We start from the raw sequence: 17105 nt of genomic DNA, 5'->3' as shown, positions 1-17105 counted from the left end.
GCATTGTTTTTTCTTCACAACCTCTCCAGCATCTGTTGTTTATTGACTTTTTAATAATCACGGTTCTGACTGGTGTGAGATGGTATCTCACTGTGGTTTTGATTTGCATTTCTCTAGTGATCAGTGATGTTGAACTTTTTTATATATGTTTCTTGGCCACATGTGTGTCTTCTTTTGAGAAGTGTCTGTTCATGTGCTTTGCCCACTTTGTAGTGTGGTTTATTTTTATCTTGTAAATTTGTGTAAGTTTCTTGTAGACTCTGGATATTATCCCTTTGTCAGATGAATAGATTGTAAACATTTTCTCCCATCTTGTAGGTTGCCTGTTCACTCTGATGATAGTTTGTTTTGCTGTGCAGAAACTCTTTAGTTTAATTAGATTCCATTTGTCAATTTTTGCTTTTGTTGCAATTGCCTTTGGTTTTTTTGTCATGAAATCTTTGCCCATGCCTATGCCCTATGTCCTGAATGGTATTGCCTAGATTTTCATCTAGGGTTTTTATAGTTTTGGTTTTTACATTTAAGCCTTAATCCAACTTGAGTTAATCTTTGTATATGGTGTATGAAGGGATCTAGTTTCAATATTCTGCATATGGTTAGCCACTCTCCCAGCACCACTTATTAAATAGGCAGTCTTTTCCCCATTGTTTGTTCTTGTCAGGTTTGTCAAAGATGAGATAGTTGTAGATGTGTGGTTTTATTTCTGAGTTCTCTCTTTCACTCCATTGGTCTGTGTGTCTGTTCTTGTATCTATACCATGCTGTTTTTTTTTTTTTTAAACTTTATTTTTCACTTCAAAAGGTTTTTGGGGAACAGGTGGTATTTGGTTACATGAATAAGTTCTTTAGTGATGTTTTCTGAGACTTTGGTGCACCTATCACTCAGGCAATGTACACTGTACCCATTGTATAGTCTTTTACCCCTCACCCCCCTCCCATCCTTTCCACCAAGTCCCCAGAGTCCATTGTATCATTCTTAGGCCTTTGTGTCCTCATAGCTTAGCTCCCGCTTATGAATGAGAACATATGATGTTTAGTCTTCCATTCCTGAGTTACTTCACTTAGAATAACCATCTTCAATTCCATCCAGGTTGCTGGAAATGCCATTATTTCATTCCTTTTTAATGACTGAATAGTATTCCATCATATATATATATATATATATATATGTGAGATATATATATGTATGATATATATATGTGAGATATATATATGTATGATATATATATGTGAGATATATATATGATGGGATATATATATCTCACATCATATATATATCCCATCATATATATATATATATATAAAACACATCACATATATATATCTCACATATATATATCATCATATATATATATATCCCCTCTCTCTCTCTATATATATATATGTATATATATATATATCCCATATATATCTCACATATATATATATCCTATCATATATATATGGGATATATGTATATATGATGGGATATATATATATATGATGGGATATATATATGTGAGATATATATATGATGGAATACTATATCTCACATATATCTATACCATCATACACACACACACACACACACACACACATATATATGATGAAATACTATGATATATATATTATATATATGATGGAATATATATGATATATATGATATATTTGATATATATATTATATATATATCACATCATATATATGTGATAAATATATATATATATCATACTTTCTTTATCCACTCATTGATTGATGAGCATTTGGGCTAGTTCCATGTTTTTACAATTGCAAATTGTGCTGCCTTTAATATGCATGTACAAGTATCTTTTCATTTAATGACTTCTTTCACGCTGGGTAGATACCTAGTAGTGGAATTGCTGGATCAAATGGTAGATCTACTTTTAGTCCTTTAAGAAATCTCCACACGGCTTTCCATCATGGTTGTACTAGTTTACATTCCCGCCAACAGTGTAAAAGTGTTTTAATTTTACCACATCCATGCCAACATCTGTTTTTCGATTTTTTGATTATGGCCATTCTTGCAGGAATGAGGTGGTATCACATCATGGTTTTGATTCGTATTTCCCTAATAATTAGTGATGTTGAGCTTTTTCCCATATGCTTGTTAGCCATTTGTGTATCTTCTTTTGAGAATTGTCTATGTATGTCTTTAGCCCACTTTTTGATGGGATTGTTTGTTTTTCTCTTGCTAATTTGTTTGAGTTCTTTGTAGATTCTGTATATTAGCTTTTGTCAGATATATAGACTGTGAAGATATTTTTCCCACTCCCTAGGTTGTCTGTTTATTCTCCTGATTATTTCTTTTGATGTGTAGAAACTTTTTAGTTTAGTTAAGTCCCATCTATCTTTGTTTTTGTTGCATTTGCTTTGGGTTCTTGGTCATGAAGTCTTTGTCCAAGCCAATGTCTAGAAGGGTTTTTCAGATGTTATCTTATAAAGTTGTTATGGTTTCAGATCTTAGATTTAAGTCTTTGATCCATCTTGAGTTGACTTTTGTATAAGTTGAGAGATGAAGATGTAGTTTCATTCTTCTACATGTGACTTCCCAATTATCCCAGCACCAGTTGTTTAGTAGAGTGTCCTTTCCCTAGTTTATGTTTTTGTTCGATTTGGCAAAGATCAGTTGGCTGTAAATATTTAGCTTTATTTCTTTATTTCTCTATGGTATTCCATTGGTCTCTGTGCCTATTTTTATAACAATACCATGCTGTTGGATAATGTGATACCTCTGGATTTGTTCCTTTTGTTTAGTCTTCCTTTGGCTATGCAGGATCTTTTTTGGTTTCATGGAAATTTTGCGATTTTTTTTTTCTAGTTCTGTGAATAATGATGGTGGTAATTTTATGGGAATTGCATTAAATTTGTAAATTGCTTTTGGCAATATGGTCATTTTCACAATATTGATTCTAACCATCCATGAGTATGGAATCTGTTTTCATTTGTGTCATCTATGGTTTCTTTCAGCAGTAATTTGTTGTTCTCCTTGAAAAGGTCCTTTATGTCCTTTGTTAGTTGTATTCCTAAGTATTCTATTCTTTTTGTAGCAATTGTGAATGAGAGTTCATTCATAATTTGACTCTCTGCTTGCCTGTCTTGTTGGTGTAAAGGAATGCTAGAGATTTTTCCACACTGATTTTGTATCCTGAGACTTTGCTGAAGTGGCTTATTCACTTAGGAAGTTTTGGGCTGCAGTGATGGGGTTTTCTTGATGTAGAATCATCATAAACAAACAAAGATAAGTTGACTTCCTCTCTTCCTATTTGAATACCCTTTATTTCTTTCTCTTGCCTGATTGCCCTGACCAGAACTTCCAAAACTATGTTGAACAGGAGTGGTAAGAGAGGGCATCCTTGTCTTGTGCCAGTTTTCAAAGAGACTGCTTCTGGCTTTTGCCCACTCAGTATAATATTGGCTGTGGGTTTATCATAGATTGCTCTTATTATGTTGAGATATGTTCTTTCATACCTATTCTATTGAGAGTTTTTAACATGAAGAGATGTTGAATTTTACTGAAGGCCTTTTCTGTATCTATTGAGATAATCATGTGGCTTTTGTCTTTAGTTCTGTTTATGTGATGAATCACATTTATTGATTTGCATATGTTGAACCAGCCTTGCATAACAGGGTTGAAGCAAACTTGATTGTGGTGAATAAGATTTGTGCTGAGCTGCTGGATTCAATTTGCCAGTGTTTTGTTGAGGATTTTTGAATCAATGTTTATCAAGAATACTGGCCTGAAGTTTTCTTTGTTGTATCTATGCCAGATTTTGATATTAGGATGATACTTGCCTTATAGAATGAGTTAGAGTGGAGTTACTCCTTTTCAATTTTTTGGAATAGTTTCAGTAGAAATAGTACCAGCTCTTCTTTGTACATCTTTTATAATTCAGCTGTGAAGCTGACTGGTCCTGGGCTTTTTCTGGTTGATATTGTAAGGGTGTGTGTGTCCACGAATTTATCCATTTCTTCTAGATTTTCTAGTTTATGAGCATAGAGTTGTTTATAGTATTCTCTGATGGTAGTTTGTATTTTTGTGGGGTCACTGGTGATATCCCTTTTAATATTTCTGATTGTGTTTATTTGATTATTCTTTCTTTTTTTCTTTGTCTAGCTAATGGCCTATTTTATTAATTTTCAGAAAACCAGCTTCTGGATTCATTGATTTTTTTGAAGGGTTTTCATGTCTATGTCTTTTTCAGTTTAGCTCTGATATTATTTCTTGTCTTCTGTTAGCTTTGGGGTTTGTTTACTCTTGGTTCTCTAGTTCTTTTAGTTGAGATGTTAGGTTGTCAATTTTAGGTCTTTCTACCTTTTTGATGTCAGCATTTAATGCTATAAATTATTCTCTTAACACTGCTTTAGCTGCATCCCAGAGACTTTGGTATGTTGTCTCTTTGCTCTCATTAGTCTTTTAGCTCATCAAGATACAAATCATTTTCCTACAAGATAAAATATCTTGAGTCTCAAGATGTTTAGTGCTTTTGAAAGACCTCTATTATCAGTCTGCCAACATACTGATTACACTTTTTTGTCCAAATTCTCATTGCTTTTACAATATAATATTTCTGAACACTGATTTATCCTCCCTGTAGATTTATTTTTATTTTTTCTAAGTAGGCAATCTAGTAACTTCTTTCTTCTGTTTTTCCTTGTCATCTTTGTTTTATTTCCAAAATGGTTATGCTTCACATTACTAACTAATTGAAAATGAATTTTTCAGCATTGATGTAAGTCAATGATAATTTCAAAATTGGAGTCAGAAGTTAATGATAAAGGAATACAGTGTATACAGCCAATACAATAGCTTTCATTCATGAAAGAGCAGACTCTCATGTATTTGGATGTATCTTCAAGAACCAGAGAAAAACCTCCTAACAACTTCTACTCACTGGAGTCCATGTTCTGCAAAATTGATTATTTTGTTTTTCTATAGAGCAATTTTGTATAAATTAGTGCCTAATACATTTTGGGGACTCAATAAATAATAATAAATATCGTACTTATTTTATTGACATACCTCCATGATGAACATAAGAAATAAAATTAGTAGACATATAATTAATATATAGAATGTACCTAATAAGCATATAATTATGTATGTAATAAAGTGTATTTCAATTTATAAAAATTTTATATTATTTTTGCTGTTAACATCATGACTAAACTCTCTTGCAAAGCCAGGAGAAACATTTGCAGATTGTTACTCAAATACAAAATTAATTGTATAGGTTTACCAAAAAGAGAAAATATATATTTTACAATACCTGTTAAAATGAACTTTTTTTCCTAGGACATACCGAGGGATTGCATATGTTAAGCGGAAATTTTATAAACAAGCAACTCAAGATTTTTCTGCTGCAATTCACTTAGATCCTAATAATTGGTTAGCATTGTATTATCGAGGTTGCTTATTCAGAAAGAGTAACCCTTTTAGAGCGCTACAGGATTACAGCGTTTCAGGTACTTTGCCTTCAATTACGTGTATAAAGCAATCTCATTTGAGATTCAACAGCTCAATTTCATAGTGGTGAATGCTAATGTGGGGTAACTAATATAATATGTGTACTACTATATACTAATATACATATATAAGTATATATGACATAAGCTTATACATTTTAATATTCTTAAATGGGTATATATGAATATATAGCTATAATGGTTTAGTTAGAAGTGCTTCTAATATGCCCTTTGTGTGTGTGTGTGTGTGTGTGTGTGTGTGTGTGTCTGTATGTTAACTGTGGAGAGAATGTGATATCAAAGAAATCTCTTTCTATATATTGAGTTCTGAGAATTTTTCTGGAAACCCAGGCCTGTGTCCTAGTCAGCTTTCTAAAATGGCAGTAAATTGTTCTAATGGGCTGTGTCCTGCTCCATAGGCTCAGCCCAAAGGATTTGTCAAATTCACAGTTTTTAACCCCTAAACTAAAAATAGGTTTCGAGAATCCTTAGCAGCTAAGGATACCAACAGCTAAAAATGGCCATTTCTATGTTACCCTCAATCAACACATTACTGGTTTATGTATGTGCCCAGCACAATTGTGGGCATAGAGTCATTGCTCAGTAAACAGCCTGCAACAGAATGAATGAGCCCATCCTGACAAAATCCAGCCTGAGTCCAAAACTCCAGGCATGCCTGTGTTTACCAAAGTTCTAGAATCCCATCATCCTAGATTAGACAGTGTCTAGAGATGAAGAGACAACCAGATTTCCACAAGGAAGAAGGCCTAAGGTGATTGCTATTTGACGGTCTTAAGTCCATTTGCCTTCTGAGGTCACCCTTCTCATTAATATTAAAGTACAATAACTCAAATTTCATTCCGTGTGTTGAGAGGAGTCTAGTGTCTTCCCCTCTATTTCAAAGGATCCTTGTGAAAGGGGACTGAGGATTCCTGTCCCATTCTTTCATCATCTTTGAGTACAATTACAACATTTGGCTGGATTCTCCATCTTTGCCCATCCTTACTTCTTGTGGCTATCGTTCTCTTGGTTCTGCTTTTTCCCAGGTCTGTCCTTCATTCCCCAGGGTAACATTGACAAAGACATGTTGTGTCTAACAATCTGTTACTGAATGCTTTAAGATTCAGAGGACAAATTTAGTACAGATAAGTTAAATTTGAAGATCAAACTACACCCTTTTCTAGAATTTTATCTGGCTCTATCTGCCCTATCCATCTGCCACTGGCTAAATCTCTGTCTCCCTGGTCTTCCTCTAAAGGCCTGCTTCTCGTATTTCCCTCTTCTACAAGTTTTGGGCTTCTGATGCCTCCTCTCCCCACTTCTAGTCTATCACAATAATTCAACAAAATTCCTATTATTTAATTATCCAGAGCAGACAAACTTGATTTTAGCCCCAATCGTTTTCTACCAGATAGCCCAAGGAGTTTTATCACCCACAACAAAAAAAGATATTTTGCAAAGCTAATAATAATGATATGTAACATTTATTGGACATTTTGCTACTTGCCAAGCACTGTTTAAAGTGCCAAGTAAGGAGTATCTCAGCATTCAGAATAATTATATGAGCTTGGTACTATTTTCATTCACATTTTACTGATGAGAAAGCCACAGCACAGGGAGGTTAAATAATATATTTTTTTCTTTTTCCTTGAGAAGAATTTTTTTTTTTCAGGAGCAACCACCCAAACTACAGCTGATTTTTTCATTGCTAGCCAATTGTACCATGAACTGAGCAGTTAGATTTTCTTCAAGTGATAACAGTCAATGTGCCACATAATGATGTTTCAGTAAACAACAGACTGTATATACTATGGTTAAACCTGATATATGGCACTTGATGTTGGCTTTGCAGATAAGTAGGGGAAATGATTGATATTCATGAATGGTGTGGGGACATTTGGTTTTCCATATGATATATATATCATCATGTTAACTGTAGCAAGGGGAGAATGTGATATCAAAGAACTCTTTCTATATATTGGGTTCTGAAATTTTTTCTGGAAACCCAGGCCTGGGTTTATATATATATAACAGATACCATCTATGTTTGTGAAAATATACTCTACGGTGTTTGCACAATGAAGAAATCTCCTAACAATGAATTTCTCAGAACACATCCCTGCCATTAAGTGGTGCATGACTGTATTTACTTAATCTGTATGATCATTGCTGACACTGGCTATACTTCCCTAAATCCAGTACTGTGAATATTTTTTGTCCTAAACTGTAAATATTGTACACATTTTTGGTAACACTTTCCATCTTAAGCCAGAACAGCTTGGGCAGCTTAAAAGATATGTGTCAAAACTTGTAGAAACCCCATCTAATTCACTAGCATGTCTTAAAAGTGAAGGGGCAATCAGTAGGCAAGAGACAGGAGATGACCTCTAGACTGGTTGCTGAGAGTCACACACCTGGAGTACTGGGAGGAGGTTCTTTTTCTTCCTTCCATTATTTGGGATATACATCCCAGATAGCTGTTATTTGGGATGTGCATAGTAAAGCTGTCAGCCTTACCTCCAAACTCTGCTTGCCTTCCTTGGTGTAGCCTCTTGTCTATCCTGTTTGTGTGTAAGCCTGACTTCCACTTTCTGCCTTCAGGACTAGTACCCAAGCCTATTCCTTGGTCAGTAATGATGGCTTCCTGTTAAAATTAGGCTGCCAAGGGTCATGGCACCCTTCTAACTGGAGTTAAATTCTAGGCCAGTCTTTGCCACTGACTGGCATATCATGACCATGGCCAATGTACTTACTCCCTTTGGACTTTAATCTCCTCACCTATATAGTGAGTGGACTATGCTAGATTCCCATCAGGATTTAGTTCAGCTCTAATAAGTTTGTGAACCACAATTGCCACATTGTTACTAATAAATACATTTTAATGTATGATACTATTATTTTACTTACCAAACAGTGTACCAGTCATAGATATGTTTCTATTTTATGTAACATTAAAAAATGAGAATAAGCAATAGGAAGGTTACAGACTAAAAAGCAACTTACATGTGGTTGTTTTAGAATCTGAATAAGATACATTTTTTTTTTCTAATTTTAAGCACTCATAAATGATGGCTATGAGAATCTTGGTTGTTTTCTACATCGGGGAATAGTCTATGCGCATCTGAAACTTTGGTTGCTGGCAATTTGTGACTTTGAAACTGTGATTTCTCTAGAAAGGTATGTTTTCATTTTCATATTTATTGATTTCACTTCTGTATAAAATTGAAAACCTGAAACGGGAGAAAAAGTTTCTTTCCCCTCATCATTGATAACCTAGTAAAAAACGAGACCCTTATAAAGTCATCCTAGAATCGGAATACTACTTCTAAAAGCAAGATTACTTCTAAAATAAGACCTTTTAAACATCTGTTTGCCTCAGGTGTTTTTGCAAATTTAAAAGTTAAATAAATTTGACAGGAATTAAATCCATGTATAAGTAATCAATACTATTAAGAAGATCTTGGAGATGCCCAGGCTAGAGCTTTTTGAAATTAACTTTGTGGAAAACTGTCATTAAGTTTTAAAATAATGAAAAAATATTCTGCTTAGTATATGATCACTGTGGACAACATACAACTCAATGGAAGGCAACCTTCTATTTAGAACCTCTGGCTTCATTTTGTTTAGTAAAGCAAAATAAAAACGCTAATACCATTTAGAAATTGAATTCTTCTTGGGATAATTTAGCTAGTACTGTAATTTCAGGAAGAAACACAGACTGAAAGTTAAATGCAGTAGTCAGAAGTCAAACTGTAAATCACAGAACTTAGTTAAAAATTCCCCTTTTTCCAATGAAGCATTCATGAAAATGGAAGGTGTCAGGAACAGTAACTAATCATGCCAATCCTGTGTCAACCGGCAGACTGTTTACTTAATCTATCCAAGGTAAACTTTGAACTTGACACAGGAAATTCATGGAGCGTATCCCCATAATGACCACAGTGGTTTTCTTTTGCAAATTTTTGAGCCAGAAAGAAAGAAAAAAAGAGTGTCAGCTCCAAAGAGATGGAAAGTGAGCGGTAGGAATTTTGGTGTCTAGGCAAGGGGTCAGGGATTCTGTGAGGCTGGATTATTGGATGGGTGGCATTCTCATTTTGAAATAGAGGCATCAAACATGATAATTTCTAAGGTTATTTCTCTACTGAAAATCATTTGATTCTAAGAGAGATAAATGACATTTATTTGATACAGAAAAGCAGTTGTGTTAATATATATGTGGAGAGGATTTTAACCCCAAGCCACCAAACCCTTGAATGTGACTATTTCTCACTGTCATTCATGGCCAATAGAACATAGCCTGAAGTAAAGACTCTTTAGTTGAGGAAAACTAAGCTTGTGACTCTAGGTAACTGAAGAGTAAATCAAGGAAGAGTAAAGTTTTGCTAAAAGTCTAGGAGACTTCAGGAATTCTGATCCTAGCTCAAACTCTAAAAACATCAATTCCCTGCTAAGGATTTTATAAAAGTGTTTATAGTTTTTCATAGAGAGCATAGAGCTAGTTTATTTCCATCATAAAACATTAAAAAATACTGTGATGAATACTGATGAATGTATTTCATTCAGCTTATTCCTAATTAGAGAACATTTGGAATAATTAAAAATATTTAACAAGATTTCACTCTCATATTTTTTTTAGAACTATTACTTTGGCTTATATAAATATTGGCCTTATACAGCTGCTACACCTGGATAACTACACGGAAGCCATTTGGCAATTTTCTGAGGCTATTAGAATTGATCCTTTATGTATTCAAAGCTATATCTGTCGAGCAGAAACCTATTTTAAGGTATTTAAGGCTGAGAACCGTGATTTTTAAAAATAAACTTCAATTTTCTAGATATTTGTTCAACATAATTTTAATATATATATATTTTAGCTAATTCTAGGGGCTAATGCATGTGTAAAAAATGTGTTAAGCTGGTAGAGTTAACTCTAATTACTCATTTATAAAGTCTCTACTTTCAAGGTGTGCATTTTTATGTCATTCATTTTTGAAGGTAATACCTGGTTTTTTTATTTATTACAAAAACATATTTATTGCAGGTAATATATGCATGTGCATAAGAATAAATTAAAAACTATTATCTATAATTTTATTCTCTGGGAATAGCTATTATTAACAAATTGAGTCTATAGTCCAATGTTTTGTGTGTGTGTGTGTGTGTTACAGGTGAGTAGGTGGGTTCATACAATGGGATCCATCCATAGAATGGGATCCTCACCATTCTCATACTTTCCTTTAATTTTTTTTTTAATTTTTATAAGTTGTTTAAATTAAAAATAAATGTCATATGTCCCTGGTGTGACAAATTCAAACAGCACAATAAATAGGAAAAATCCTCTCCAATTCTAGCCAGATCTGATTTTCAGAGATAATGCTGTTAACTCTTGTCTCTACCCTTCAAAGTAGACACCCATTTCCACCACTTCACCACTAACTTCCCTGTCCAAATACTAGCTTCTCACCGGGATGGATTTTCAAATAGCAACCACAATGATGTTACCAAAACATGTCAGATTATTTCACTTATTTGCTCAAATCCTTCAATAGCTTCCCTTGTGTTTAGAATAAAAGCTAAATTCTACAAAAACTAGAAGTCTGCAAGACCCCACAGGAGTTAGCTCCTAATTGCCCTTCTACATTTGTTGCCTGTCTATACTGGTTTCAGCCAGCATAAGCTAGGCTATGCTGAGGTTAAAAAAAAAAAAATCACTGTATTAAAACAAAGGTTTATTCCTTGCTCACACTATATGTCCACAGAGGATTATCTGGAAGCTCTGCCCTCCATTGTCTATATCTCAGGACCCAATGTGACTAGAGTCCCGTTAAAAGTCCTTACCCTGCTGACGATAGAGGTAGGGGACCGAGGGCGGGTTCAGTGTTGCCCCCAGGTCATGTTACCTCTTGACTCTGTTGGGGAAAGGATGGATATACTCTTAGTGTGTGACTCTTTTACTTAACCTAACCCTGTTGATGGAGCTAAGACCATCTACAGAATTTGGAGTTTTCCGAGTGCATAGAGAAATCGAAGCACCAGCATGACAGCAGGGTGTAAAGATACAGTCAAAGACTGCTGTTCTGAGAGGCAAAAATCTCTACACAGTACTGATTGAATAGTTTGTGGTGCATCCGCACCATAGAATATAATAAAAATTTTAAAAAGCATAAATAGAACTATGCTAGCTGACTTGGAAGGTTTTCCATGAGATTTTTTGAGTAAGAAAACTAGGACTCACAAAAGAGTGTGAAATTTGTACAATACAATTACATGTAAATAAAATAATTGTAAATAAACCCTTGTGCATGTATGTACAAGAATACATACTCCCATTAAGTGGGTTCAACCTTCTGGGTAAATTTAATCTAAGGCTGCCTAGTAGTGGTCTAATTCAGGGAAGCTTGTAGAGATCTGAGAATGAGCCTCAGTTTGGCTTAAGCCAAGGTTTCCTCAATGCATAGACATATATGGGTGGTAGAACAGGTGTAGCAATGTGGACATATGACTATATGATTTATTAATTACACCATCCTGAACAGAGTTAGCTTAGGAAGCAGCAGGCCTGAAGTTCCACAGAAAATTTCCAATTTGTTTAAACAAATCTCAAACTTCCTCCTTTTCTGTTCCCTGTTTTGAGTCTACCCACCATTTCCGCCAAACATTTATACTATCTCTACAGGTACTGCCTGCTTCCATGCACAAACTAGTTTTGTCCATTCGCTTCTTTGCATCATTGTGCCATTACAATAAAAGGATTGGTTGGTTGTCCCAGGTTAATTTTGCTCTGGTCTGTATAGTGCTTCTTTGGTAATATTTCCAATAGTAGTTGATTTTTGTCCCCAGATTTGTACAAATTCAGACTGTGTTTCTGTGACCAGTATTAAGGGAATAATTAATGTTTACTTTTCATTATATATTGATGTTTAATAGATTGCTTTTTCATAATTTTTGTATTTTGTTATATTCATTCATTTACTTAATTTTTGTGTAGGCCTGTTTTTCCTTCCTTATTTTTAAGTGGAACAGAGTTTTAGTTTTTATCTCACCCTCTTTTGCATGCTATGTTAATTCTCATTCTTTTTTCTTACTATTGTTTTTGTTGAGACAGGGTCTACTATGCTGACCAGGCTGGTCTTGACCTCCTGGCCTCAGCAAGCAATTCTCCTGTCTCAGTCTCCCAAATTGCTGAAATGAGAGGTGTGAGCCCGGCCTCCATGCTACTTGATTAAGATGGATCAGGTTTGCCGAAAAAGTTGTTAGGGTTGAGGGAGAAAAACTGAAAGCCAAATGAAAAAAGAACACACACTCATACACAATCCAGAATGTATTATATAATCACATTTATGTGAAATAGTATATGTGGATATGCATAATTATTCTTCAAAATTAAAGATAAATGATTTTTAAAAACTGAGTATTCTATACATTGTTTTTATTACTTCTCTGAATCCCATTTGCCTTGTTGATTTTTGAGAAAAACATGTATTTTAGGAGATGTTCCTGCAAAATTCTGTAGTAAAGGGTGGGAGAGGATAATTATCAGAAGGGAAGTGATTGGTATTGTTAGGAGCTAAGTTTCTGTTTATCACTCAACAGTTGCATAAATTGAAAAAGGCAGTAAATGAATTGTCTCGTGCTATCCACCTTCAGCCAGATGGAATCCAATTATACATAAGAAGGTATGAACATAGAAATTGAATTCTTCTTGGGATAACTTAACATCAGATATATTGAATGGGGATCTTCAGTTCTCTCTTGAACCTTTCAGGCTACCCATTTTACATTTAATCTCCCAGCAATTGCCATTTCCCCACCAGCAAGCCAGTTTGTTAAACTTTAAGATAATTTATTACACAAGATAAGCAGATTTTTCCCTTCGCTCTAACATTGCACCAAAATATAACTGTTTAGTGTTTAAGTTCTTTGAGGCCTTTTTAAGTGACTAGTCATATACTTATCACATATGTTATAAGAGTAAGGTAACATATTTTGAACAGTTGTTTTCATTATGTCCACAATTAAACGTAAGCATGTGTACCAAACATAAACCTCAGCTAATTCAATGAAAAAAAATTGACGAATTGTATACCATTTCTACCAAGTTCCATGTAGTATTTCAAATGTAGTAGAATTTGCTATAAAGATATCCTTTGCAAGTTCTGAGTTATCAAAAATATAATCTTTTAAGGATTTATAGACCTGGGATAATGGAATGGAACAATGGTTTCCTGATAAGGGCTTGCTTTGTCCTTGAACTACATTTTATCAATTTATGTAAATATATCCATTCTTTTATATGCCTTGAACTTTATCTTTTAATAGTTTCTCAGCAAAAAGTATAACATTTTAAATACAGAAAATTGCAAAAAGGGATTTGAGTATTTTTCTTTCAGTGTTACATGTCCTAAGTTTTCTCATCACATCACTATACTAATTGGTGTATTTGGACAATATAAAATGTCTGTAATTTTTTATGCATACATAAGCAAATAAGAATGAATATATTGTAAAATTTTAAGATTATAAGAAACTTTATAGATTATTTTTAGCTGCTCAGAGTCAAAAAACTATTATTTCTTCCAGAGGACAATATCTTCTTATGATGAAATGTTACAATCTTGCCAAGTTTACTATTTATCAAGTAGCAGAAATGGACAAAGGTAAATACAATTAATTATAACTTTTAAGAAATACCTCTTTAAATTTTTTATGCTATTTTGCAATAGTTATGTATAAATAGCATGAAGAATTCACTTGAAAGTCAAATTAGATTTTGAAACTTTAGTTTTATATGTATATTGTCAATTAGTAAAATGATTCATAGTGAATTTTGTGAGAGAGGTTTTTATGGGAAATATCAAGCTTACAATTTTTCTGTTTTTTGTTTGTAATTGGAATGTCATATATATATATATATATATATATGATAATTTTTTTTTTTTTACTTCTCTGTATCCCATTTGCTTTGTTGATTCTTAAGAAAAACATTTATATTAGGAGATGTTCCTGTGAAATTTCTGTAGTAAAGGGGTGGGAGAGGATAAATACCAGAAAGGAAGCAATCAGTATTGTTAGGTATTTACTGGTAGTAAATAGATCTTAGCATAATTGGTTAATTTTATAATTTGTTGATTTGTTAATTCATATTATAAAGACAAATTCTTGAATTACTTCTTAAAATAATTATATTCAAAATCTTTGATACTTGGCAAAGATATTGATAAACTTTCCTTTCCTTTTAGGTCTCATCGAGTTGAGTCCTATACAGCAAGCCCTCATTTATTCATTTTGTGAAAACCACGACAAGGCCATTGAAGTCTTGGATGGAATCAGTTGGAATAGAACTGATATGACCATGTATGCTCTATTAGCAAAAGTTCAAATGAAGGCTAAGAGAACCAAGGTGAAAAGTCCTCTGAGTAATGTTTACTAAACTTATGAATGAAGTGTATATGTTGTGTTTAGTATGCCACTTTAAATATTTTTCACAAAATTAAGTCATACTGTTTATTTATTTTTCTGTAAATTAACATTTGGGTTATTGTCTCTCTTTTGTTTGCCCCCTCTTAAGAATAGGGCTGCCTAAAATATTCTTTTTCATGTCTTCAGTCAATACGTGGAGTAGTTTTCGAGGATATATATCAAGGAGTGGAATTGCTGGTATGTAGTAAGAGTGAATGTTTAGCTTTAGAGGAAATGACACATTGTTTCACAGAGTAGTACCAATGTATTCTCCCAGCTGAAGTGTGGATATATTCCTGTTCCTGTTGATCTGCATCTTTTACAATAATTGATATTATTAGGCTTTATTTTTGCCAATTTGGTGGATAAAAATTGACGTCTGGTGGTCTTAATTCTCACTTCTCAGTTTGAGCATCAGGCTGAGAATCTTTTTATGTTTATCAGCCATTCATATTTCCTGCTCTATCAATTTGCTCATTTGTCATTTGTCTTGTTCTTATTGATTTTAGGAATTTAAGATGTAAATTCTGTACACTAATCCTTAATTGTATACCGGGTCTCTTCTTACAGCTTGTGGCTTGTCTTTTGTCTCTATGGTGTTTTTTGATGAAGAGAGCTTCTAAAATTTAATGCAGTTGAATATGTCTATTTTAAAATTTGTCAACAGGGTGCCTGAAAAATATCTTAAGATGCCCTTTTCTACTCCAAAGTCAAGATATTCTTCCATATTTTCTTTGGAAAGTTTAACTTTTGCTTTTTCCATTTAAGACCTTACTCTATCTTAAGATTATTCTCTTTTAGCATGAGAGAGTGATAAAATTTCAGATTCCTCCATATGGATATTTAAATGTTTCAGTATCATTTATTGAAATGTTCTTCTTAACCCAAAACTGTACAGTGCTACATCTATCTTATTACACGTTTTCACATGTGTATGGATCATGTACTATTTTAGGTTCTCTATTCTGTTCTTTTGGTCAATTTTTCTATTACTGGCCCAGTAGTACAGTGTATTAATTGCTATAACATCATTGAAATTATTGATATCTGGTGGAGAAAGTCCCCACACCATATTCTTCTCCAGGAAACTCCCGGTTACTCTTGAACATTTACTCTGCCATATACATGTTACATTTAGCTTGCCCAAGGTCCATTAAAAACTCTCTTGACATTTTGAATCTTTAGATTATTTTAGGGAGAATTTACATCTTTATGATATTGAGTTCTTTAGTTTATGATCATAATGATGTATCTCCCCATTTTCTTTTAAATAGATTTTACATATCCCTTGCTAAAAGTTTTCCTAAGTATTCTCATAGTTTTTGCTGGTTTTAAAAAGGGTATCCTTTTAAAAAAATTTCTGTTTGCTGATGATTTATAGAAATGAAATTGATTTTTGTATATTTATCTACTAGCCAACCACCTTGCTGAACTTGCTTATTGTTTCTGAAAATGTTTAGGTCTGTTCTTTTGGGTTCATAATTAGAAAACTATGTCATCTATAAATAACAATAGTTTTATTTTTTCCTTTCTTTTTATGTCTTCTGTTTCTTATTCTTGTCTAACTGTGCTGACTAGAAACTCTAAGACAAAGTGACTAAAAGTGGTGACAAAGACATCCTTATTTTCTTTCAAATCTTAAAGGAAGTTTACTCCACTGTGAATAAAGTTTGGGACTGATTTTTGTAGATAATTTAAACAAAGTAAAGGTTAAATAGTCTTTCTATTTCTGTTTTGAATTTTATCAAGTTATTTTTCATCAGGTATTGAAATGATTATTATTTTTTTATCCTTTAATAGGTTAATGTAGCAGATTGTTTGTCACATATGAAATTAAGTAATATATGACATAATTTAGTGTTAGACCAATGATGCTTTCCTGGGTTAAACCAGCTTGACTGGAATATATAATCTTTTTGTATACATTGCTAAATTTGAGTTGGTCATGAGGATCTTTGTGTCTGTATTTATCAGTGAGATTGGTTTTGTGGGATTTGAGTATTGATCTCATAAGATTATTTGGAGAGCATTTCTTCTTTTTTATTTAGCCAATTAGTTTGTCTAAAGATTGTAATGATCTCTTCTTTGAAAGATTATTTAATGCTTTAATATCATACATTTAATAAACATTAGCCATTATTATTCCTTTTTCTCTCTGGGCATGTAATAGTTTTTATAGGC

At 33.3% G+C, this 17105-nt stretch overlaps 1 protein-coding gene across 1 annotated transcript in view; it reads left to right on the top strand.

Annotated features, from left to right (window-relative positions):
* Nucleotides 1-17105, top strand: part of TTC6 (tetratricopeptide repeat domain 6) — a 259315-nt gene that overhangs the window by 187407 nt on the left and 54803 nt on the right. Inside the window, exons 17-22 of the mRNA XM_032242507.1 lie at nucleotides 5293-5462; nucleotides 8519-8639; nucleotides 10099-10249; nucleotides 13059-13141; nucleotides 14046-14122; nucleotides 14705-14865. Of these exons, the coding sequence (XP_032098398.1) occupies nucleotides 5293-5462; nucleotides 8519-8639; nucleotides 10099-10249; nucleotides 13059-13141; nucleotides 14046-14122; nucleotides 14705-14865 (763 nt within the window). The remainder of the gene's footprint in view (nucleotides 1-5292; nucleotides 5463-8518; nucleotides 8640-10098; nucleotides 10250-13058; nucleotides 13142-14045; nucleotides 14123-14704; nucleotides 14866-17105) is intronic.

This window comes from Sapajus apella, unplaced genomic scaffold, assembly GCF_009761245.1.
Source record: "Sapajus apella isolate SASKATOON/1434 unplaced genomic scaffold, GSC_monkey_1.0 scaffold50, whole genome shotgun sequence".
NCBI classification, from domain to species: domain Eukaryota; kingdom Metazoa; phylum Chordata; class Mammalia; order Primates; family Cebidae; genus Sapajus; species Sapajus apella.
Note: the sequence above shows the minus strand (reverse complement) of the source record. Positions and strands in the feature narration are given on the sequence as shown.